General features: G+C 44.5%; 2 protein-coding genes across 7 annotated transcripts in view; both read right to left on the bottom strand.

Moving 5' to 3' along the window:
• Positions 1–734: 734 nt before the first annotated feature.
• On the bottom strand, positions 735–5,616 carry Polr2d (RNA polymerase II subunit D). The gene is made up of 4 exons (XM_028867081.2): positions 5,503–5,616; positions 3,445–3,625; positions 2,339–2,434; positions 735–1,292 (listed from the first exon to the last, which is right to left on the bottom strand). Exons 1-4 carry the CDS (start codon positions 5,573–5,575, stop codon positions 1,214–1,216), a joined length of 429 nt encoding a protein of 142 aa, XP_028722914.1. The 5' UTR covers positions 5,576–5,616; the 3' UTR covers positions 735–1,213.
• Positions 5,617–10,431: 4,815 nt separating this feature from the next.
• Ammecr1l (AMMECR1 like) overlaps positions 10,432–24,668 on the bottom strand; it is a 28,391-nt gene continuing 14,154 nt past the window's right edge. For 3 of the 6 annotated variants that reach the window (XM_028867082.2, XM_028867083.2, XM_028867084.2), the window contains 6 exons: positions 23,944–24,388; positions 20,536–20,646; positions 20,121–20,235; positions 18,776–18,866; positions 15,631–15,727; positions 10,432–13,896 (listed from right to left, as the gene is read on the bottom strand). In XM_028867082.2, coding sequence (XP_028722915.1) covers positions 13,785–13,896; positions 15,631–15,727; positions 18,776–18,866; positions 20,121–20,235; positions 20,536–20,646; positions 23,944–24,350 — 933 coding nt within the window. In that variant the 5' untranslated portion in view covers positions 24,351–24,388 and the 3' untranslated portion in view covers positions 10,432–13,784. Of the gene's footprint in view, positions 13,897–14,373; positions 14,502–14,593; positions 14,648–15,630; positions 15,728–18,775; positions 18,867–20,068; positions 20,236–20,535; positions 20,647–23,943; positions 24,389–24,668 lie in introns of those variants that run through there. The other 3 variants (XM_037197027.1, XM_037197028.1, XR_005089485.1) reach the window with 3 other exon arrangements.

Genomic DNA, 24,668 nt, shown 5'->3' with positions numbered 1-24,668 from the left:
GAGGTGTAGCTTTGATGGAGTGTGTCACTGTGGGGGCAAGCTTTGAGGTCTTTTGCTTAAGCTTTGCTCAGTGTCAGTCAGTTGATTTCCTGTTGCCTGTAAGATGTAGCAGTCTCAGCTCCAGCACCGTGTCTGTCTGCACACCACAATGCTCCCCGCCATGATGAACTTTTGAAACTGTGAGTGAGCCACCCCAATTAAAGGTTTCCCTTATAAGCATGGCCATGATCATGGTGCCTCTTCAGAGCAATAAAAACCCTAAGACAATAGTTATACACCCAAATGTGCTCTGCTAGTCTCCTTACATGGGCACACACACTTGCACATGCATGGAGACAACACATAAACAGAAACAAAGGAAATTTCAGTGATAGAATGTTCCTCAAGGTACAGCACTTGTCTAGCATGTACAAGGCTTTGGGTGTGATCTTTAAAGTTGCAAAAAACGAATAAGTAAATAAAATAAAAATAATTCAGGGACCAACAAGATGGTCCAGTGAGTAACAGCACTTATCACCAAGCCTGATGGCTTAAGTTAAATCCTGAAAAAAACACAGTGGACAGAACTGATTTCTGCAAGTTGTTCTCTGACCTCCACACATGTGCCATGGATCATGTACCCCCTCCCCATAAATAAATAAGTAACATTCTTAAAAAAAAAAAGTCAAACAGTGACAGTGTTTTGGTTTATCTCTCCCTTTGCAACTAGGTAAGAACATTCTTCCCCAGTCAAGTTTTTTATATAATAGTTTAATTTGAAAAACTACAAACAATATTTATATTAAAAATTGAAATGTCAAGAACAAATAACACAGGGTCCAAAAAATCAAGATAAGAGGTAGTGAACATATCACTCTACCTCACCAGTCCAGATTTGCAGCACACTTGACCATAATAGTCCTTATAAGGCTGTAACAGGAAGACACAATAATTATGGTCTAATAGTCACTGTGGAGACAGCAACCTAGACCATCACCAAGCCAGCCTCTCCCCTCCAAAAGCCAAGCCTTGAGCATTGGCTCACACTTGTAATCCCAGCACTTGGGAGGCTGAGGCAGGAGGTCTGTCATGAGTTTGAGGACTACAGAGTGACTCTGTATCTCAAAAGCAGTCCGAATGTCCGTCACTCCTGTGTGATGTCCATCACTCCTGTGTGATGCTGATGGAGATGTGGTGCTGTTCTGGAGCTGTCTCAGGACCAGGGGTCTGGACATTAGTACTGGAAGCTGCGCTTGGTCTGGATATCATCGAGAATCTGCTGCAGTTCCTCATCTTCAAAACGCCCTTCCAGGCTGCAAGAAGACCAATAAACTTAAGTGATCTAGCACCTGCCAGTTTTCTCACGCTGTCTTTTAAAGAGAGGTCATCTCTGAGTGCAGCTCACTTAGCTCTACCACTTTCAAGCTTAAGCTAAATTTCTTTTCAACATTCCCTTATAGAAACACTAAAAAGTACAAATATATAAAAGATTTTTAAAAGCCTTAACAGTCACACATGATTTAAATTTTTGCTTTGTTTATTTTAGTTTGGCTTGTTTTTGAGATAGGGTCTCTTTATACAACCCCAGCTGGCCTGGAACTCACAGAGAAGGGCCTGCCTTTGCTAGGATTAAAAGCACAAACTACCAAGCCCTGCAATGATTCCCTTTTTAGTCGTTCACTTGTTGACTGACTTAATGATTGTGTCTAATATCTGTTAGCCCCAATACCACAGAAGTGAATACTGGACATAGACAATTGGTCTACTACTACCTGCAGTGTAGGAGAATTCTGGTTGTTTCCTGTGCTCCTTTGTGAGGTTTGGGGAGAGAAACTCAGAGACCCTCACACACACATGATAAGCAAGAGCTCTACCACCCTGTTCCATATCCTTCCTGTCAGTGTGGTATCAAACCATCGTTCTCAGGCTGGCAAGATGGATCAGCTGATAAAGGTGGCTTGCCACCAAATCTAACACCCTGAGCTTGATCCTGGGAGCTTACATGGTAAAAGGAGAGAATTAACTACCCTAAATTGTCCACTGACCTTCACATGCTTAATATGACAAACATGTGTACACCCATGTGTACACATACATAAATAAAAAAAAACTCAAACTATTGCTCACATCTGTAATCCCAGCTTTTGACAAGTGGAAGCAGGACAATCAAGAGCTCAAGGAAAGCCTTGCCCACAAAACCAACCCCCAAATCATCTCTCCCAACACAATAAATTGCATTCTTATTCAGTGCTGGCATGTCATCAACCCAAAAGTTAAATGCACACAATGTTTAGATCTAGCAATCTGACTAAAAGAAATCTGTATAATGCAGACAAAACTTGTCCCATCCAGTACTAACCTTGGAATCAGAGCTTTGGACTCCTCAGCAGTCTCTGGACAAAGATTGGCTAAACAGGCCAACTCAAATTTATGTAGCTTTTTCTGGAGAAGCAAGCTGATTGTAGGGAAAATAAAAATACAGAAAGACAAACAATACAGTGTGAGTGAAACAAGAGCAGTAATGGGGAGAAATGAATATGATCAAAATAAATTCTACACCTGTATAAAAATGTCAGTGTCACCCCCCACCCCCACCCCCCAGACAAGGTTTCTCTGTGTAGCCCTGGCTGTCTAGGAACTCAATAGATAAGGCTGGGCACAAATTCAGAGTGCTTGCCTCTGCCTCCTGAGTGTTGGGATTAAAAAGCTTCCCACCACCACCTGGCTAGGAACCACTTTTTACCCACTGAGGCATTTCACAGGCTCCATTTTTGTTTGTGTTTTTGTTTTGTTTTGTTTTGTTTTTTGAGACAGATTTCATGGTTAGCTTTGCAGCCTGTCCTAGAATTAGCTCTGTAGACGAGGCTGGCCTCAAACTCAGGGATCTTCCTGCCTCTGCCTCCCAAGTGTTGGGATTAAAGGTGTGCATCACCTTTGTTTGTGTTTTTAAGACAGGGTCTCAAGGACTCAAAGTTTTGAACCCACTATGCAGCTAAGGATGACCTTGAACTCCCTGATCCTACTGCCTCTACCTCTCATAAGAATCTATAATAATAAAACTTTAGGTAGGGCTGGAGAGATGTCTCAGCAGTTAAGAGCACTGGCTGCTCTTCCAGAGGACCTGAGTTCTGAGTCCCAGCACCTACACGGTGGCTCACAAACTGCCTGTAATTCCAGTCCTGGGATCTGATAACCACTTCTGGCCTCTGTGGGCAGTGCATGGTGCAAGACATACAAGTCATAGTACTGAGCTGGGTGTTATGTGATAGCCCACCTTTGATCCCATTACTTGGGAGGCAGAGGCAGGCAGATCTCTGAGTTGAAGGCCAGTCTGTTAGACAAAGGATAGCCACGGTTGTTACAAAGAGAAACTTTGTCTCAAAAAACAAAACAAACAACAAAAACCCACCCCATAACACATACATACATGATTAAATTTTGTCTTTTAACTTATTTAGTACTCACCTACGAACACTGGCAATGGTCTCTCTGTTTTTGAAACGACTGAAACGGGCTGTATAGTTTAGAGTTTTCATGAAAACCTCTGAAAGTTCCTGCTCATCTTCTGCACTCTCATTCTGTTGCTTTCGATGCTCCAGAAGCATGTGAACTTCAGAGTTTAGGAGTGTCTCAGCTGTTTCAAACTCTGCAAGAAGAGCAAGTATAAACTCTTAGAAAGTGTGAATTCTTAAAAAGCATGCCTTTGCCAATTCCAGCACTTGGGAGGCAGAGGCAGGTTGATCTCTGAGTTTGAGGCCAGCCTGGTCTACATTAGTGAGCTGCAGGAAAAAATACACAGAGACTCAAAAACAAACAGCTGTAAACAGGTGTAGCTTTTTGTCCCGTCTGCCTGGTCCCAAATACCTGGTAGCTGCTGCCCAAATTTTCCCAAATTACCACACAGAGGCATATATTACTAATTACTTCTTATATTTAAATTAATCCGTTTCCATTAATCTATTTGCTGTCACATGATCTGTGGCTTACTGGTTCTCTGGCATCTTGCTCCCAGTCAAGGGTGCTTACTAGACAAGTAGGACGAGGTGTTTGTCTCTCTCTCTCTCTCCCTCTCTCCCCCCCCCTCTCTCTCTCACACACACACAAATACACTAAAGTTATCATGAAACAAAAAAAGGAAAATAAAAAGATTAGGGACTGGCGGTGGTGGGGCATGGCTTTAATCCCAGCACTCAGGAGGCAGAGGCAGGCAGATCTCTGTGAGTTCGAGGCCAGCCTGGGCTACCAAGTGAGTTCCAGGAAAGGCACAAAGCTACACAGAGAAACCCTGTCTTGAAAAACCAAAACCAAAACAAAATGTATTGCTCTTTGTTCCTAAAGAAGGAAAAACTCATTGTTTAATACCCCATCTGGTCATTTTTCTGTAGATACTTGGTTACAGATAACAGTAAGATTTTATAACAACAGTGGCTTGTTCTGGGACTGAGGATATAGCTCAGTTGATAGAGTGTTTGTCTAACATGCACAAAACCTAGGTTGAATTCCTAGCACTGTGGAAGCAGAGGCAGGAGGATGGGAAGTTCAAGGTCATTCTTGCCTACTTATCTAGTTTCAGGCCAGTCTGGGATACGTTGAGACCCTGTCTCAAAACAAAACTCACAAAAAGCACTGATTGAATCTTGGGGTCTTACTATAATGCCCAGGATAGCCTTGAACTCTTGGGCTTATACTATTCACCTACCACAGGCTCCAAGTAGCAGGAGAAGGGTACTATGCCCACCTGCTGGCACACATTTATCCACCCAACAGCAGGCACAACACCATCCCAGACTGGAATCCATCTTGCTCCCAACTGTTCTTTCTAACTCGAAAATATAAAAGGCGGGCCCAGAAACCACTGACAACAGCATCTCTGCTCAGAGACAGTGGTAAGAATATGCACGCTCCTGCCCTACAGACTTTGAACCGCTTTTGACTAGCACTATCACGGGGCCATAGCTCAGCTTCTGTCAGCTGCCAATTTAGAAATAAGACCTCTGCTCCAGATCTGTCTTTTGCATGCCAGAAAAGGGACATAAACACCCCTAATGCCAAGAGTGATGGCACAGGAATGTGACAAGTTGGAGGCCAGCCTAAGATACATAAAGAAAACACTCAAAAAACAAAACCGCCGGTGTGGTGACGCTCGCCTTGGATTTGAGGTCACAAGGCAGAGGCTGGCTGATCTCAGTGAGTTCAGGGCCAGCCTGGTATACAATATAAATTGTAGGCCAGCCAGGGCTACACGTGAGACACTGTTTCAAACAATAAACAACAACCAAACGATAACCAGTGGCACTACAAGCGTAGGGTATATGGATGTCCACGATTCCAAACACCCGAGCGTGGAATCTATGCAGAAGGCCCTTCCTCCAAGGAATTAACTAAACCCGCGCAAGGGTTCATTTGTGCCATGCTGACCAATCAATCCCCTGCGCGTGTCAGGGCCAGGGTTAACCAGGGAGCGAATAACGACTCTAACTCAAGGACCATGCCACCTCCGAGGCGAGCTGTCCCGGGTCTCACCTTTGGGAAAGATGAGCTGAGAGGCGTCTTCTTCCACGTCGCCAGCCCGCGGATCGCTGCCGCCCGCCGCCATTGCTCTGCGAAGGACTGCCACAGACGCCGCCGGATAAAGGAAGCCGAGAGGGCGGGCCAGGAAAGGAACCAATCAGGTTCGGGGGCGGGGCCGGGTGGAAGGGGCGGGGCCTGAGGGAGCTGCGTAGACCCGGAGGGGAAACACAGGGAGGGACCCACGAGACTGTCTTCGCCGCGCGAGGAGGTCTCAGGTCGCAGTCCTGCTGGCTCCCCGGTCGTTAGCGGGGGTTCTCACCTGCCCGGCTTGGAGATAAACTTATTTTCTGCATTACGCTCTTGCCGTGGGACCTGGGACTTTCCATAAGCCTTTTCGGGAGAAAAGGATTAAGTGAAGTTCAGGAATGAACTAAGTGAGTGTCTGACCCAAGGAATGGCCTAGGGTGGGAAGCTGGGGAGGTGACTACAGAAACATACTGGAATGTCTTTCAATGATTTGATTATGTAAAGAGAAAATTTATTAACCCCGATGTATTAGTCATGTCGTAAACTACTGGGCAAGAGGATAAGGAGTTGGAGAGCTGTGTGTAGCGGCAGATGCCTTTAATTCCAGCAGTTAGGAGGCACAGGCAAGAGGATCTTTGAGTTCAAGGACAGCCTCATTTACATAGTGATAGTTCCAGAACAGCCAGGGCTACAGAGTGAGATCCTGTCTCAAACAAAACAAAACAAGCAAACAAAGTTCAAGAAGAGCCTTAGTTATAGAGCAAACTCCATGATTCCATGCCAACTTAGGTTACATACCGCCCTGTTGCAAAACTGGGTGGGGTTAGGGTTAAATTGTTTCTAGTGGCGGCAGTGGGGCACGCCTTTAATCCCAGCACTCGGGAGGCAGAGCCAGGCCGATCTCTGTGAGTTCGAGGCCAGCCTGGTCTACAGAGTGAGTTCAAGGAAAGGCGCAAAGCTACACAGAGAAACCCTGTCTCGAGAAAAAAAAAAAAAAAAAAAACAAGAAAAAAAAAACCCTCCCTTAAAAAAAAAAAAAAAAAAAAAAAAACCACCAAAACAACAACAACAAATATGGATTGAAGTTTTACCGGTCAAATATACATTTATTAGTCAGGGCCATACATACCAAGGCACACAGGAGGTTAGAGGATAATTGTGTGGAGCTGGTTCAGTTCTTCCACCTTTACATGGGTTCTGGGGGTTGAACTTGGGTCATCAGGATTGAACATCAAGTGCCTTTATCTGCTGCATCATCTCGTTGGCCCAAGAATAGGTTGACTTTTGATTTGTAAGTAAAGTCAGTTTTACAAAATTGCTATGTATCTATATTTGTAGAAGGAATGCATTGGTTAGAATAGATGGTTATATAGTATTGACAGAGCTTTTTAACCATTTCACAGTGCTTTCCTGAACAGTATATAAGAACTTCACAACAGAGGCTGGAGAAATGGCTGTGGTTAAGAGCATTGGATATGGTTTAAATGTATTCCCTAAAGGTTCATGTATTGTTAGTTTGATCCCCTACACTTGGAAGTCAGAGCTGGTGGGAACCTTTAAGAGGTGGGAACTGGGGGCTGGAGAAATGGCTCAGAGGTTAAGAGCACTGGTTGCTCTTCCAGACATCCTGAGTTCAATTCCCAGCAACCACATGGTGGCTCACAACCATCTGTAATGAAATTTTGTGCCACCTTCTGGTGTGCAGGCATGCAGGCAGAGCACTAAATACATAAATAAATACATCTTGCCGGGCGGTAGTGGTGCATGCCTTTAATCCGAGCACTCGGGAGGCAGAGCAAGATCCAGGATAGGCTCCAAAACTACACAGAGAAACCCTGTCTTGAAAAAAGCAAGCAAGCAAACAAACAAACAAATAAATAAATCTTTTCAAAAAAAAAAAAAAGTGGGAACTGGAATTGGGCAGATGGTTAGTCACTGAAGTGTTTGCCTTGCAAGCATGATGACCCAAATTCCATCTGAAAGAGTTTAGTAGCCGGCGGTGGTGGCACACACCTTTAATCCCAGCGCTGGGGAGGCAGAGCCAGGTGAATCTCTGTGAGTTTGAGGGCTACAGAGTGAGTTCCAGGAAAGGCGCCAAAGCTATGCAGATAAACCCTGGTTTTGTTTTGTTTTGTTTTTTTTCTCTCTCGTTTGTTTTTTTTGAGACAGGGTTTCTCTGTGTAGCTTTGGGCCTTTCCTGGAACTCACTTGGTAGTCCATCCAGGCTGGCCTCGAACTCACAGAGATCTGCCTGACTCTGCCTCCCGAGTGCTGGGATTAAAAGTGTGGGCCACCATCGCCCGGTGAAACCCTGTCTTGAAAAACAAAACAAAACAAAATTCCCAGGATCTGGTGTCATCTGTATTTTAGGTCTTCTGAGCCTGTGTATCCTCTGACTCATCAACAGTAGATGGCAGCTCTCTGATAAGGTTTGCATAAATTCTGCTGTAGACTTACAGCCACATAAAATAGGATCTTGATGCTGAGGATATAGCTCAGTAGGGTGCTTGCCTGTCATGCATGAATCCCTGAGTTCTGACCTGAGCACCCCATAAAAGTGGGATGGTGTGTGCACACCTGTAATCCCAGCAGATTTTAGCTATACAGTGATTTCAAGGTCGGTTTAGGATACATGAGAACTTGCCACCCCTCAAAAGCACGGGGGTGGGGGTGGGGCAAAGAACTTTAAGGGTAGTGTTGGCACTTTTCAGTGGTATAACTGTTTATGAGTTGGCCATACTCCAGTCAGTAACCCTAGTAATATTACTTGGCCAAGCTAGACTTATTTGCTCTGTCTGCAACTTCAGGAAGCTTACCTTGACTTGAAACACAAGCCTCCCTCTACATGTCCAGGTTCAAAAACAGTGGTTCTCCACCTATGTATGGGTCACACCCCTTCGACAAACATCTGTCTCCAAAAGTTTTTACATTGTGATTCATGATTCATAACAGTAACAAAATTATAGTTATGAATAGCAACAAAAATACTTTTATGGTTGGTAGGTGTCCCTACAACAAGGAACTATATTAAAGGGTTGAAGAGCCGGGCGGTGGTGGCGCATGCCTTTAATCCCAGCACTCGGAGGCAGAGGCAGGAGGATCTCCAAGAGTTCGAGGCCAGCCTGGTCTCCAAAGCAACTTCCAGGAAAGGCACAAAGCTACACAGAGAAACCCTGTCTTGAAAAACTAAAAATAAATAAATAAAAAGGGTCACAGCATTGGGAAGGTTGAGAACCACTGTTCTAAAGGGTTTGACACTTGCCCATAATCCCATCTTTTATAAAGCTCTGATGACAATTCAGATGGTTAGAGAGCCATCCAGCAATAGCACTGTGTACTGGAACTTCCAACAGGCTAGGGCTCAAGAGACGGTTAAGAACCCTTGCTACACAATAAGCCTAGAGTTTGAATCCCACTTAACAAGCCAGGAGACAGGGTCTTATGGCATAGCCCTGGCTGACTCTCCAGCTAGGCTGGCCTTGAACTCAAAAAGATCTGCCTGTCTCTGCCCTTCTGAGTGTCAGGATTACAAGCATGGGACACCATGCCCCTCAAATCCTGGGTGTTTTGCCTGCATGTACATGTCTGTGTGTTATGTGTGCACACAGTATCTAAGGAAGCTAGGAGAGTGGGTCACATCCCTTGGAACTGGAGTTACAGATAGTTGTTAGCGGTCATGTGGGTGTTGTAAACCAAATCCAGATCCTCTGAAAACATGTGCTCTTATCCATTGAGCCATTTCTCTAGCCCAGACTTTTGTTGTTTTGCTTTACTCTGTAGCCTAGGCTTGCCTGGAACTCACCATGTTGTCTTGACTAGCTCTAAATTCACAGCGATCATTCTGCCTCCTGAGATTATAGAGGCATATGTCACTATATCAAAGTTGTGTGTGTGTGTGTGTGTGTGTGTGTGTGTGTGTGTGTGTGTGTGTGTGTGTAACAGAGGCTGTCCTGGAACTCTTTGTAGACCAGGCTGGCCTCGAACTCACAAGAGATCTGCCTGCCTCTGCTTCCAAATGATGGGATTAAAGATGTGTGCCACCAACCTAGATTGTTCTTTTTTCAGATTTATTATGTATGCAGTGTTCTGACTGCATGTTTACTTGCAGGTCAGAAGAGGGCACCAGATCTCATCCCGGATGGTTGTGAGCCACCATGTGGTTACTAGGAATTGAACTCATGACCTCTGGAAGGGCAGTCAGTGTTCTTAACCTCTGAGCCACCTCTCCAGCCCCTGTTCTTGAGCTAAGATTTCATTCTGTAGTCTACCCTTGCTTTCAACTCTTGGCTATCTTCCTATACTCTCCCAAATGCTGGGATTACAGGCATGAGCTACCTACCATGCCTAGTTTTGGAAAGAGCTTTAAAGTATCTTATCACCCCTATTCTCAGCAAGAATTAGCACCATTGACCTCACCAAGAGAATGATGGCCAGCTTTATATCACACATTTAAGCACCTCTAATCCCAAATAATAGAAATCTTTAGATCACTTACTTTTATGTGCATGTATGTGCACCAGGCACATGTGTAAAGGCAGAGGACAGTTTGCTACAGCTCTCTCCTTCAACTGCATTATATCCCAGGGGTAGAACTCAGGTCACGTTTGGTGGCAAGCACCTTCATCTGCTGACGCATCCACCTCATCTATGGGTTTTTTTTTTTCCCCTTAAAGAGGCAGGGCCTTTCAGTGTGTAGTCCCCTAGAGTGTTGGGATTGAAGGATGGCTCTGCCACACCCAGCTCATAGGGACCTTTTTACTAGGTAATAATCTCACTCAGTATGGTAGTGCACTTTTAACTCCAGCTCTTGGGAGGCGGGCAGATCTCTTATGAGGACCACCAACAAAGAAACAAGGTAACTGCTACTCAATTTCAAATTTCAAGTCACCTGGTTACAAAGAGGCAGAAGACAAATTGTATCCATTATGATTTATTCTCTACAATACTTCATTCAAGACTTTGATGACTTGTACTCAGAAGTTATATAGCCAAGAGGCAACCAAGTGTAATACAAATAATTGGTCTGAAGTCTTTGCAGTGAAGGCCATACAGTCTCTTGCTTTGAGGAAACAAAATAAAAATAAAACATAAAGAACACAGTTTTCTAGGCTTCAGAAATCTCAATAGAAAGTAACACCAAGTTAGTGAAACTGTAGATGTTAACATAGCGTGGAAAACAGATCTTGTGCAAAATATTAAAATTAACACCCAAGACTTCTTCTGTATAGATGATTTTTATTATAAACAGTAAAATATATGTAACGTCTCAACTACAAACCTTTCCTGTAGAAAGGGTTTCTAACATGAGTTATTTTAACATTATGAAGCAAAAACGTTTTAAGAACCTCACAGTGGAAACAACCCAACACTGACAAACTCTAGTGATCAAAGACATTCGCTTTTAGCTCAGGAAAACAAGGACAATTCATAATTACAGAGTGTGTCCTAGCTGTGGGTATGATGAGACAAGCCAACTTCCCAGACCAAAAGGCACTCACAGCTAGGGATGAAACAAATTCCAAACCAAGCCAGCAGAGTTGGGCTGGTTCTTCGGTAACAGTGGGGACCTCTGTTAGTTTGAGCAGCTGAAGTCAAAGGAGACACTGGGCAGGAAATGGTCCCTTTCCTCAGTCATCACTACGGGCCCCATACTGGCCACCCTCACCACTGCTTTGGTCAACATGTAGAAGGCAGCTCAGTTCGAGTTCCGAGCTCTACCTCCCAATGCAAAGCCCCCATGTGGCCGATCCACACTTGCTATTGTTCCCTCAGTCGTCTGCCACACACTCCTATGAAGTGACCATGACTGCACTTCCCAGACTTCTTCCTGAATAGGCTCTGGTCAGGACAGAAACCAATAGAGCCCATTTCTTCTGAGCCAAATAGTTTCCTTGCCTGCCTCCCTAGTCCTCTTGACAAGGCGAGAGGAACCTGAACATTTCCACTGTTGGCCTTGTGTGGGAACATGAGGGGATGTGCAGGGAGTAAGGCTTCTTCACTCTGAGAGCACTGAGCCCACAGCATGGTGAGGCTGGGCTTGGGCCAGCCCCTTTCATGTTCATTATCCCCCACCCCCACCTTCTTGGATCTTAAAATTTTCTGTTCATTTTCTTAAATGGCAGGTATTCTACCCCACCCTCGATAAAATAAAATACATACTATACACTGGGGAAGACAGATAGGGCAACATTTCTACAAGAAAAACAGGCTTGAGGAGCATGGCACTGTAGATGCTTACATGACCAGTCTCACTGTGAGTGCTCAGGGGTGAAGTTTAGCACCATTTTTTTTTTTTTTTTTTTTGCATTTTGCTTTAAATCTTTAGAAATTAAACACAACTCTGAACATAGAACGCCTGAACAGTAATGAGTGTAGCCCTATGTATCAATACTGTAGTACAGATTGGAGGAGGGTGGCTCAGTCCAGAACTGGCCACCCTGGCATCACTATCAATCCATGGCACCTGAGAGCACCTGCTGTCACACTTGTCTATGGCATCACCTTCATTACCCTCAGCAGCAAGAAACCATGAGACCCCTGCATCTTTATGTCTGTGAAGGAACCAAACCTAGCAGTAAGGGGCATATATCCTGGGCATTCCAGTGTAATCAGCACCTCCCTCATTCTTTCCTTGATCATTCCTGGCACAACCGCCCTGCCCTGTTTTTTTAAAAAAAAAAAAAAAAAAAAAAAAAAAAATCCCAGGAACTTGAGGGTGATGCCTAGAATCACACAAGTACTCCTACTTCCCTTCCTCCAGTCCTGGCAGAAGAAACTCTTTTGACTTGAATATTTGCCCATTTTGGAAAGCCACACCATCACATCAATTCTGAAAAAGAAATCAAAACATGTATTCACTGACTCGAGGCCTGATCTGCCTCATGAATTGAGTTGCTGAAAGACATCCCGCCATCCTCAGGAGCCTTGCTTCCAGCTGGCCGTCTCTTCCTTCAAGTTGCCTGAGCAATGCCTTTGAGACAGCTTTCAGAGCGCCTCCCTAGTCTCCTAGTACTATACATTGCCACCAGTGAGTGAAAATTTGCTGACTGCTATTTTGGAATGAGTAAAGATGGACAAAGGAATGTGAAGGGTTTCAATGAGCAACACGAGCAATTGACATTTACACTGGTGAGGTGAAGAGTCCCAGTGTGGTAGGCAAGTTAAAGGTTCACATGTTTTATTACACAGCTTTGTTCTAGAGTCCTACTGAGGACTGATATATCAAGTCTTCCCACTTCTGCAGGCAAATCAGAAAAAAAGAACCCCCCTACTTAAAGGTTCCTCAGGATGATTGCCTGTGAAGAAAACCAGCTCAGAGACCCTGGAAACTCTCCTGTAACAGTATGTCCCAAAGCCCGCCCAACCACCTGTTCGCATGTCTGTGCTTCTGAGAACCTAGATGCAGCTACATAGGCACTGCTACCAGAAGAGGCTGAGGTAGCCGGTGGTGAGGAAGAGATCGCTCCTTTCACACCTGCTTATGACGATGACATCAGGACCTCTATGGGCATCTCCATTCCACTCCTCAGCAGGCTATGCCACAGAGCTCTGTTCAACACCAGGAGATTCAATGCAGGAAGAGTACCAGAAAGTCCAGCTGAGAGCCAGGTGAGCATGAAAACCTCCACAGCTTACTGCACAATGCAAAGCCATCCAACAGGACTTCTGATCTTGGTGCAGTTCTCCTGTCCAGGACTCAAAGGGGCTCATGGCACCCACATTCAACCCTAACATGGTGTTCATTTATGAAGCATGGAGGTTGTGATCAACTCTTGGTACACAATAAACTGGAAGTTTAAAAAAAGGAATTTAAAACAACCTATAAGTGGTTCATGTTGGTCTCCGTTGCCCAGACTGCCAGAGGAGTACACCTAATTGGTCTGGTGGGCTGTGGGGGATTGCGGAGGAAGCCTCCAAGGATCATCAATTCCAGTTTTCAGTGTGCAGCCACCACACATGTGGGAAATCACCAGACAACGGTCTTCTGAACCCACACAGCCATTCTCACTGGTTATTAGGGAGCCCTGATCCAACAGAACCCCAGATTGAGGAAAGGCTGATATAAGGCTTGGGCCCCTCGTGTTCTGTTGCATTCAGTGTAACCCCACACCCTCCAGTCAGCAGGAGGCAGACTTGGCAACGGAAGCTAGCATCATAAAATGGTGCAGTAATAGAAGTAACTGGACCAGGAAGAGGAGGCATCTGCTCCAATGATGTCATAGCCATTGGTGGCCACAGGGGGGTGGGACTGGTCATGTAGCCGTGTGTCAGGAGTAATGATTGTAGAGGGGCGGGGCATGAAGAGTGCCATTCTGGAAACAGTGTTGTCGAGAAGCAATATACTCTGCATAACTGATTGTCACCTTCTCACTTCGATACCTGTATGAGGAAACAGGCAAAGGTATTAGGAACCCCAAATATCTCAGTGTGAAGAGTCACTAGTAGAGAAAACCAAAAGCTTATCCCACAGTTTCAAAGAATACAATGGAAGACCAGGAGCGATCTTACTTACAGAAAATGAAAAGACGGCACAAGAAAATGATGCTGTTATTACAAATGAACAAGATGAAAAAGCACAATCACAGTTCACCCCTGAGAATGTATCTCAGCACATCCCACCTCAAAACGCTACATATGCTTATCAACAGGCTGCTGGTAAGCAATCTGCTACCAGGATCTGGATGAGGAATTTCCAAGTCAAATTACACGGGTGGCAGATTGGAAGATGGCTGCACCAAAACCCAGTGTAAACTGCGTTATCTACGTTCAGGATAAAATGAGATAAATTTGACAGAAATGCAACCTCAATTGGTAGAAGAGCAACAAACAAGTTATAACTAAAAGGGGCATAGATACCTAATTCTGGGTCAAATTCTGATGAAGCAGGTTAATGGATCCTTGGCTATAGGAAGGTCTCAATCCCCAGATGAATATGCCATATCACAGGGTCATCAGAACAGAATTCATAGCACTTTGGCTTTGCTCTGGAAAGAGCCATGAGTCAGGATGCAAAGCATGGGTGTTACAAACCTATGGAGCCTACTACAGAGCACAGGAGCTGGGTGACAATCCTTACCCAGAGCCATCTCTTTCCCACTGTAATCACTCCTCCACTGCAAGGTGGGTATTCCTGAATTTTGACAGGGAAATGGCTGTTCAAATAAATTGTAATAGTAATAATGCTTTGTATTTGCAGTGTTTTTATTTTTAACTATTATTTTATTTATTATTTATTTTTAAAATTTTTGGTGCTAGAGATGGAACCTAGGGCCTTAAGCATGCTATGTATTAAGCTCTACTACTGAGCTGCAGTCCTAGCCCCTTGATTTTTTGAACTGAGTGCATTAAAAAAACACTGGGTTCTCTTCCAAACAGACCTGTGAGGCTAGCATACGATGACTCAGCATTTTGTAGATGAGGGTCCTAGCAAAGGCCCACCAAAGCTAACTTTCCTTTGTTCCCAGCATCAGCAGGAAGGGGTAGAACACTGACATTCACTGAACATCTCCAGTGTGTTGCCCTGGCTCTTGCCTGGAAACTCTACATCTTACCTTACCACATCTTAAAGCCTGAAGGAATTACGACTCACACCTTAGAGACAGGAAACAGTTCTGGGAGATGGACTAACTGGCCCAGGTATATAGCTCATAAATAATTGAGCCTGAGATACAGACCCACGTCACTTTGTGTTCCGTACAACTAGCCAGCTTCCTGCAGAAGTACCCAAATAGGATCCTTAGTTCCTTGTAGATGTCTTGGATATCCTTTATTCCCTGCCATCTGACTGTGGTGACCAGGAGGAAGCAGCTCAAATGACCCTGGATTTACATTCCTGGAACCCTTACCTCTCAACCCCAACCTCCTCCCCCTTAACCTTAAGTCCACATGGGGCTGACAGGCCGAATCTTGCTTCAACCCTGTTACACTGACTGGAGAGACAAAGAACAGCTGGGGAATCTCCACTTCTGCAGCCATTGCTTCCTCAGAGCTCATATCTCCCACAAACTTCTTTGGCTTAGGGGTATAAACAATTTTCTTCCCCTTTCCCACCAGATACCCTGTATTCAACCCCATTAAAGAAAAGCTAACAAGAAGAGCAGGACAGCTGCTTACCTGGTGAGTTTGATTGATTTTCTGAATTCACTGGTAATTGGAGCCTTAAAGCCACCTTTCCTGAGCAAGGAGTCTATTGTCTGGATCTGATCCCAGTCTGAGGAGAACAGAAGCCACGATGAGGTCAGCACACAGTCAAAGCAGGGCAGCATGCTCCAGTATGATCAGTGTAGAAGACAAATGGGATTCAAGAGACAGCAGAGTGTGCCGGGGCAAAGGAAGCCCTGGGCCATGGTCCCACATACTGGAAGCCAATCAGCCTCCCCAACAGTCCAGCAAAGACCCTGAGACGTGACATTATAACTCAGTGTGCCATGATGCTGTCCCCAACTTTCCTGCTCTTTCATAAAAGAGCAGGAAAAATCCTACAAGGTATTTCCAAGTATATTTCTGAAGCTCAGGCTGCTCTATAGGAAGACAGGGTAGAAAGACAGGGTCTCACTATATTGCCTAGGTTGGTTTTTTGGTTTTTGTTTTTAAAGGTATTGTTTTACTTTGTATTTGTGTTAGGTGTATGTTGGGGGCAGTACGCACATATGAGGCCAGAAGATGGTGCTGAAGCCCCTGAAACTGAGTTACAGGTAGTTGTGATGGGTGCTCCCATGGGTGATGGGAACCAAACCTAGGTCTTCTGCAAGAGCAATAAGAAGCACTCTTTGTTTGGAGATGGGGTCTCTTTGTGTAACAGCCCTGGTTATCCCAGAGCTCACTATGAACCCAGAGACAGATCTGCTCTGCCTCCCAGGTGTTGGGATTAAAGGTGTATATCACCATTGCCTGGATTTTTTTTTTGTTGTTATTTAATTTATTATTTTTTAATGTGCATTAGTGTTTTGCCTGCATATATGTCTGTGTGAGGGTGCCAGATCCCCTGGAACTGAAGTTACAGGAAGTTGTGAGCTGCCATATGGGTGCTGGAAATTGAACCCAGATTCTCTGAAAGAGCAGCTAAAGCTCTTAACCACTGAGCCATCTCTCCAGGCCCAGTAAGGAATTTTCTTAACTTTGAGTCATCTCTCTAACCCCAGCCTAGGCTGACCTTGAACTAAGAGCCTCAAGTAATTTCTCAGCCTCCTATGGAGATGGGACTATAGGCATGTGTCACTATAAAAAGAGGGGAATTTCCTTTACACTTTTTAAATTTGTTTGTGTGTGTGTGTGTGTGTGTGTGTGTGTGTGTGTGTGTGTGTGTGTGTCTATATGCACCTGAATGAAGATGCCCCAGAGGCCAGAAGCAAAGGATCCCTTGAAGCTGAAGTTGTAGGCAGACATCAGTATTTCTTCCAGATTGGTATGACAGAGAACTGATAACAGTAAGGAAATCATCTCCTTAGTAAAGACATAAAAGTTCTTCACCTCTGTACTGTTGATTCTCTTGTCGGTACTTTTTTCTTTTTTGATACATGGTCTTATTATGTATATATATATACATATGTCCCAGCTTAGGCTCAAAATCAAGAGGCAATCCTTTTACTTCAGCCTCATGAGTGTCAGGATTGGAGTGCCCCACGTGGCCCACCTCACACAAATACAGGTGCCCCTGGAGCCAGAGTTAATGGCAACTGTGAGCTACCCAAGGTGATTGCTAGGAACCAAACTTTGGTCCTCTGCAAGAGCAGTACACATTCGTAACAACCAGCGACTGTACATCAAGTTGTACCCCCTCCTTCCAATTACCATAAGAGAAGCTCCCCAAGTTTCAAGTTTCTCAACTTTAAAACAGGAGAAACATGGGGCTGGAGAGATGGCTCAGTGCTTAAGAGCACTGGCTGCTCTGCCAGGGGTCCTGAGTTCAATTCCCAGCAACCACGTGGTGGCTCACAACCATGTATAATGGGATCTGATGCCCTCTTCTGGCCTGCAGGCATACATGCAAAATAGAGCACTCATATGCATAAATAAATAAATCTTTAAAATGGGAGAAACAGTTTGATTATTTAACCAACTATAATAATTCACATCCAACTACTAAAAACTATGCTTGGTGTTCTTTAAACAGGAGCATGTTAGATTTATGGCCTGACCAAAACGATCTTAAGAAATTTACACTCGCTGGGCGGCAGTGGCGCACGCCTTTAATCCCAGCACTCAGGAGGCAGAGCCAGGCGGATCTCTGAGTTTAAGGACAGCCTGGTCTACATAGCGAAATCTAGGACAGGCACCAAAACTACACAGAGAAACCCTGTCTCGAAAAAAAAAAAAAAAAAAAAAAAAAAAACGGGAAAAAAAGAAAATTTATCCTTTTTATGCTACATACACATTGCTTTTTGGACAAGTTTAAAACACAACCACAATGAAAACCAACAAGGTGATCGCTTTCCACATAAGTAGTTCATTAATATACTTAACTGGATATTTTTCTCTATTCCAGGTTCACACCCAACAATTACTGTGTTTCACTTATTATTTTCAAAACCAGACTAATTCCAAGAAAGAAAGAAAATGGGGTTACATATCACAGAAAGAACAAGAAACAGTTAAAGGAATTCTAGGTACTCTTTCAAAGAGAAAACATGCCCAACCCACTTCCTACCTTCACTGTCCCCATTATAAGAACTCATTCACTACTGAGCTCTTTTTTTGTTTGTTGGAGTCTCTCTATGTAGCCCTGGATGGCCTGACAGTCCTACATAGACCAACCTGGCCTTGAATTCACAGAAATCCACCTGTCTCTCTCTGCCTTCCAGGTGCTAGGATTAAAGGCATGTGCCATCATATCTGACAACTACTGAGCTCTTTAAAAAGCAGTAGGGGAAGATGTTTGTCCTTTACCAAATAGAACACCATGTACAGATTTCACAGTTAAAGTATAAGACGTTCCTTAATAACCAAAGAGAAAACATGCTCAAGCTAGTTGCTGTGATAATCCCTGAATCTTAAGGGGGCAAAGAAATAGAACAGTTATTCATTGGAAGAAAACATCTGAAACCACAAGCAAGTAAGAAAGTTATCCCTTAGTCCCCAGCCCCCAGTTTCTAATGTCTATGTCAGTTTGCCTTTACTCTACAGGAGTCTGACAGGAGTAGAGGAAGAGGCATTTTGCACTTGGTGTACGTGGGGGCAGTCGAGCTGACACTCCTCTCCTGCCCTTTAACCGGCATGGCTGTGAGTAGTACAGTTCTGAGTGCCCATCCGTCTAACTCACCTTGTTCCTTAGCAACCTCAGGTAAATATGTGGCTGTTCGTTTGATGCCCTTTTCATTGATGAATTCAATTCGAATCCCGTGGACCCCTACCTACAAAAAAATACAACCAAGTACATGGCATTTTCTGATTCTAACAATACTTTAATCACCCACATATAAATCAACATTGTCTCCTGAGCTACTTGACCCGGGTCTGGGAAAAGAAGAATTTTGTTTTGTTTTGTTTCTGAGACAAGATTTCTCTGTCCATCCCTCCTGGCTACCCTGGCTATCACTCTGTAGACCAGGCTGGCCTCGAAGAACTCAGAGATCCCCCTGTCTCCGCCTCCCAAATGCTGGGATTAAAGGCCTGCACCACCACCACCACCACCACCCGGATAAAAGAATTTATGTGAATTTATTTCTAAAGTACAGAAATCAAAGAAAGTTGTTTTAGAAAAAGGTCAAACATATGTGTAGTTGCACCTCTGAGACTATGAAGCTTGTAGAAAGAAGTTCTTGACATAGGATACCCAATAGTTTAAATATTTTACTTCTAGCCTAATTCTACTACATGAACATGTCAAACTGTTCCTGTAAGTACATGGTTCTTCAAATTGGTTCCCTTTGGTTTTTTTCTCTTTGTTTGTTTGTTTGTTTTTAATTATCTTACTATACAGCCCAAACTGGTCTGGAACTTGCAATCCCCCTCCTTCTACCTCCTGATTGCTGGTATTATAGGCATGTGCCACCATGCACAGATTCACACCTGATTTCTAAAAAAAAACTTTTCTCCAAGGGTTTGTCAAGAGGCATCTGGGGTGTTCTGTTATCTTTTTTTGGGAGACAGGGTTTCTCTGTGTAGCTTTGCGCCTTTCCTGGAACTCACTTTGTAGCCTAGGCTGGCCTCAAACTCAAGAGATCCACCTGCCTCTGTCTCCCGAGTGCTGGGATGAAAGGCGTGCGCCACCACTGCCCTGGCGGTTATCTCATTATTTGATTAGACATGGAAAAAGGATCTTACTGAATCTAGAATAGAATGGGCTAGGAAGAAATTGGACAGGTTTTTTTCTGGGGCTGAGGGCAGACAGTGACTCATTATGTAGTCCTGGCTGACTTGACCAGGCTGGTAAACTCACAGAGATCTACTTGAGTGCTGGGATTAAAGGCATGTATCACCACACCTGGCCCATAGTTCAGAGTACTGATTTTCCATTTCTTTTCTATTCCTAGTAGAGAAGTACCTTTTTTTCTGTCACTCTCACATTCTTAGACCCTCTCTCAATGAAGGAGATACATTACCATGTACTAACCCGAACCCAAATGCAACGAGAGATGCAGAGATCCAAATGCAGCTGTTCTCACCTCCCAGTCCAGGTAATCACTGGCATCTTCAAAGTTAGTAAGGAGGGAGACAGAACAGAAAAGTTTGGGCAGCTCCTCTCGGGTCAGGGGGGGGAATCGGCTGTCCTTAAGTGCACTAGAGGGGACAGAAAATAAATGTGAGGCTGCCTCCAGTTAGGAGACAACATTGCATTCATAGAGCCCACACAGCTGAGTCCCGAGGTCCTCTGACAGCATCTGCTAGTATCTAACACTAATGTCAGTATTAACTGTCTTTGCAGGAACAGATGGGTAACTCACCAGGATATAGTTCTTACATTTCTTGACTACAAAAAGAACTGCTCAAACTCTACCAAACATTTGGAAGAAATGAGGCTAGAAAGCTATTTCCAGTTCTAGTTAATTCATATCTATTTTCTAACGTCTGTGTCATTACCTGGTTAACGTGTATTCCCTGAGTCCTGAATGAAGATTCATGGCTGAGAAGGTCCCAATGCAGCCACGAAGCCGCTTGTCTCGCCCTGTCTTCCAGGTCACAAAGAGAGGACTAAAAAAAGCAAAACATAAAATGTTCTCCAGCCCTAAATTAATTATGCATTTATTTCTACTCATTTCTGTTATTGCCCAAAGGGTTTTCTGAATTGCCAGCTACCCGAAGAACTCTGCCTTTCTAGAGGTTGCTCAGCCCTGGCTAAAAACCCAGAAAGTATGAGACAACAGGAGACGCTCTGTGTGAGTGTAGCCTTTCCTATGCTCTGTCCTCACAACTTCCCTTCACTTAGATGTCACATGTCTAAGCTCTCTTCCTCTTCCTCGCCTTGAATTCAGCATTTCCTTTACTTCTCTTTTTCTTTTTTCTTTTTTCGTTTGTTTTTTGAACAGGGTTTCTCTGTGTAGTTTTGCGCCTTTCTTAGAACTCACTCTGTGGACCAGGCTGGCCTTGAACTCACAGAGATCCTCCCCCCAGTGCTGGGATTAAAGGCGTGGGCCACCACCACCCGGCCCCTTTACTTTTCTAAGATTGTACCACTCGAAGTCACCCAGGTAGCCTGACTGACTGAGTTGTCCTTGCTTCCACTCTCAAAGTGCTCGACAACACTTTGATTCCTCAACACCCATTCATCTCCCTCTTTCCAACTTTCCATACCCTCCCCTCCTTTACTGTTTCGGTGAGTTCCCACGTGGCTTGTTCCATCATTCATGGTGACAAACCTTGCCCACACTCCCCTCCCCTTAGCTGACAGGCAATCCCTGCAGGACTTCATTATTCTCACAATTGTAGCTACTGGCAAACTACAAACAGTGCCTGCTCACTGACTTTCAGAAGAGAGAAACAACTTCTTGGGAAAGCTTTATATTAACAACAGAAATTGCCATTTCTGCCCTTAGCCAAAGTCACATTTCCCTGGCCGGACCAGATGGAAAACAGTTACAGAGCTGCCCCTCCTTGTGGAGATCCCTCCACATTCCCAATGCCCTTACCTTTGAGATTCCAGAGTCCTCACTTCTCAAAGGCAAAGTAAATAGTTAACCTAGACCCCTCCACTCCCATCTCCAAGACAGCTCTCACTAAAGTCCTCAAACACAAAGATTCTCCTGCCTCTGCTGGGACTGAAGGTATGTGTCACCATATCTGGCTTTTTTTTTTTTTTTAATTTATTCTTATTTTATGTGCATTGGTGTTTTGTCTACATGTATGTCTGTGTGAGAGTGTCAGGTCCCCTAGAGCTGGATCAGAGAGTTGTAAACTGTTACGTAGGTGCTGGGAATTGAACCCAGGTCCTCTGGAAGAACAGTCAGTGCTCAACTGCTGAGCCAACTCTCTAGCCCCTCACACCTGGCTGCTTATAGTATGCTTAAAGGAAAAAAACATCTTGTGTGCCTGCATGTAATGCAGGGTGCACATATGCCAAGGCATGCATGTGGAGGTCAAAGGACAACCACTGTTTCAAACAGGAATAGTCTCTTGTTCTTTGCTGCATGCTCCAGACCTCATGTTCCACAAGTACCTGTGGATTCTTGTCTTCACATCCCATCTCACTGTAGTACTGGGAATACAGATATGCAACACCATGTCTGATTGTATGTGGGTTCTGAGGATTTGAACTCAGACCCTCACACTGTATGGCAGGCACTGAGCTGTCTTCCCAGCCCTTACTTTATTGATTTTTCACCATCCCAGCAGATGGATCTCCTGTCCACTCTCATTTCCTTCCAATAACATATTTGTTCCATACAAGTGAAAGCCACTGTGCCAAACCTACTCAAAAACTCAAGATCTACCACCCACTTAAAAATACAAGGCCCTGAATACAATGATCTTTAATATGTAACTTATCCAGGCTTGAATCTCACCTGCTCAGTTATGAGTTTCTGATCACAGCACCCCACATCAAGAATTCCCTGAAAACCAGGTGTGGTGGTGCATGCCTTTAATCCTAGCACTGGGAGGCAGAGGCAGGCAGCTGTAACTTTAAGGCCAGCCTGGTCTACAGAGTGAGTTTCTCAGACAGCCAGGGCTACATGGTGAGACCCTGTCTCAAAATAAAATAAAACAATTCCCTAAAAAGTGAACATATTTTTCTCTGCCTTTCCTCCCAACACACACTCAGGGTAGCTTTCTTTACACTAGAATTAATTCTGTGGGGGCTGGAGAGATGGCTCGGTGGTTGGGAGCAATGGCTGCTCTTCCAGAGGATCCAGGTTCAATTCCCAGCACTCACATGGCAGCTCACAACTGTCTATAACTCCAGTTCCAAAAGATCTAACACTTTCACACCAATGCACATAAAATAAAGTTCAATAAATTACAGTTTAAAAAAAAAAGAATTAATTCGGTGTATGTGTGTGGTTGCCAACTCAAATGAGTCTCCCAAAGCAAGGACCTTTGCTTTCTACTCCTCAACTTTGCTCAGTGTTCTGCAAAGCACCAACAGCTGGGGAATAACCTTAGATTAATGAAGCCACAGAAGCATCCCCTGAAAACAAACATCCGAAAACAGAAGTGCTTTTTTCTTTTGGTTTTTCCAGACAGGGTTTCTCTGTGTGTCCCTGGCTATCCTGGAAGGAACTCAAGAGGTCCGCCTGCCTGTCTCCCTGTGCTGGGATTAAAGGTGTGTGCCACCACCCGCCAGAAGCAGAAGTGCCTTTTAAAGCTGGTACAGAGCTGCCTCCAATTTTGAGGAAGAAAACACTGGCATTGTCTTTCTTCATTTTTTCTTATACTGCTTAAACACGCTAGAGAGATGGCTCAGTGGTTAAAAGAGTTTTGCTGTACAAGTGTGAGGACTAGAAACCAGATTCTCAGAACCCATATAAATGCCAGTGGGTTTGGTAGCCCTAGATCCCTGGCCAAGCTGGCTAGTTGAGACTAGCCATAACCCACCAGTTCTGGGTTAGACTAAGATCAACCCTGATACAATGAAACAAAGCAGAAGAACATTGATGATTCCCAAACATCAACCTTGAGCCTCCACTGAACAAACACATGCCTGACCCCCACTCCATACATGTACATACACCTACACACATGCATGAAAATGGATCTTTAGATATCTTAGGACAACAAACAGAATCTTTGTTAAAAGCATCAGCTCCCAATGAATGTGAGCACCTAAGTCTCTAGCTTGGCCCTCAGACACTTCCAATTCACATTCACTTGGATGTCAACACTACTGAGGTCTCCAGTGGTATGATAGTGTGACTTCTCTACCTACCCTAAGCCATGTGAACCACCACCAACAAAAATGTCTGTTTCCATAACTCTGTAGTCAGACCCTGTTAAGAGAGTAACCTCAAAAAGATGTTACCACGCCCTCCACGTTGTCCCATGTCTAGTACTCACTAGGGGTCATTGGTGAATCTAGGGAGCCGTGGCTGTGGGAAGCCATAGAGGTGACAGTAGAGTACATCAAAGCAGTAGCAGCACATTTCTGCAGTCACCACAAGATTCTTAGTGGTATTGGCAGTTCCATTGGGCCGAGGGAGAGGGCTCAGGGCTCCAGATGCAGGATTCATTCGTGTGATAGGTGAGTTTCCAGGTCCCAGAGTTAAGTCCGATACATTTTCCCGACCACTGCTGCTGTCCACATGCTGGTGGTTTTGAAGAGGTCCTGAACTAGAGCCAGGAACAGTTGTGGACTGGTTCCCGTGACTGTGTGTTCCACTTCCAGATAGTTTGGGCTTCTTGACCCCACAACAGCCTGCTGCCAACTTGGGCTCAAGGGGAGGAACACAACGTCTTTTTCCCATCCTGATTTGGTGTTCGTGATCTGGAATGCTGCAGAACCCTAATCCAAAAGAGAGAAGGTAAGTACCATTGGAATGATTCAACAAAGAACAAAAACCAAACGTGTTTGCACGGATCAGTTACAAGCCGTCAGAGACTGTCAAGGAGGACGGTGAGATGGCTCAGTGGGTAAAGGCTTTTGCTGTCTGTCAATCCTGATGACGCACATGGTGGAAGGACAGAACTGACTGCAGCAAGTCATCTTCTGACCTTGACACACACAATAGCCCCTGACCTCCCCCCACATGAATAAACCGCAATTAAAAGACTTTAATTCTTTC

Source organism: Peromyscus leucopus, chromosome 19, assembly GCF_004664715.2.
Source record: "Peromyscus leucopus breed LL Stock chromosome 19, UCI_PerLeu_2.1, whole genome shotgun sequence".
NCBI classification, from domain to species: Eukaryota; Metazoa; Chordata; class Mammalia; order Rodentia; family Cricetidae; genus Peromyscus; species Peromyscus leucopus.
This window is presented reverse-complemented; position numbering and strand designations above follow the sequence as displayed.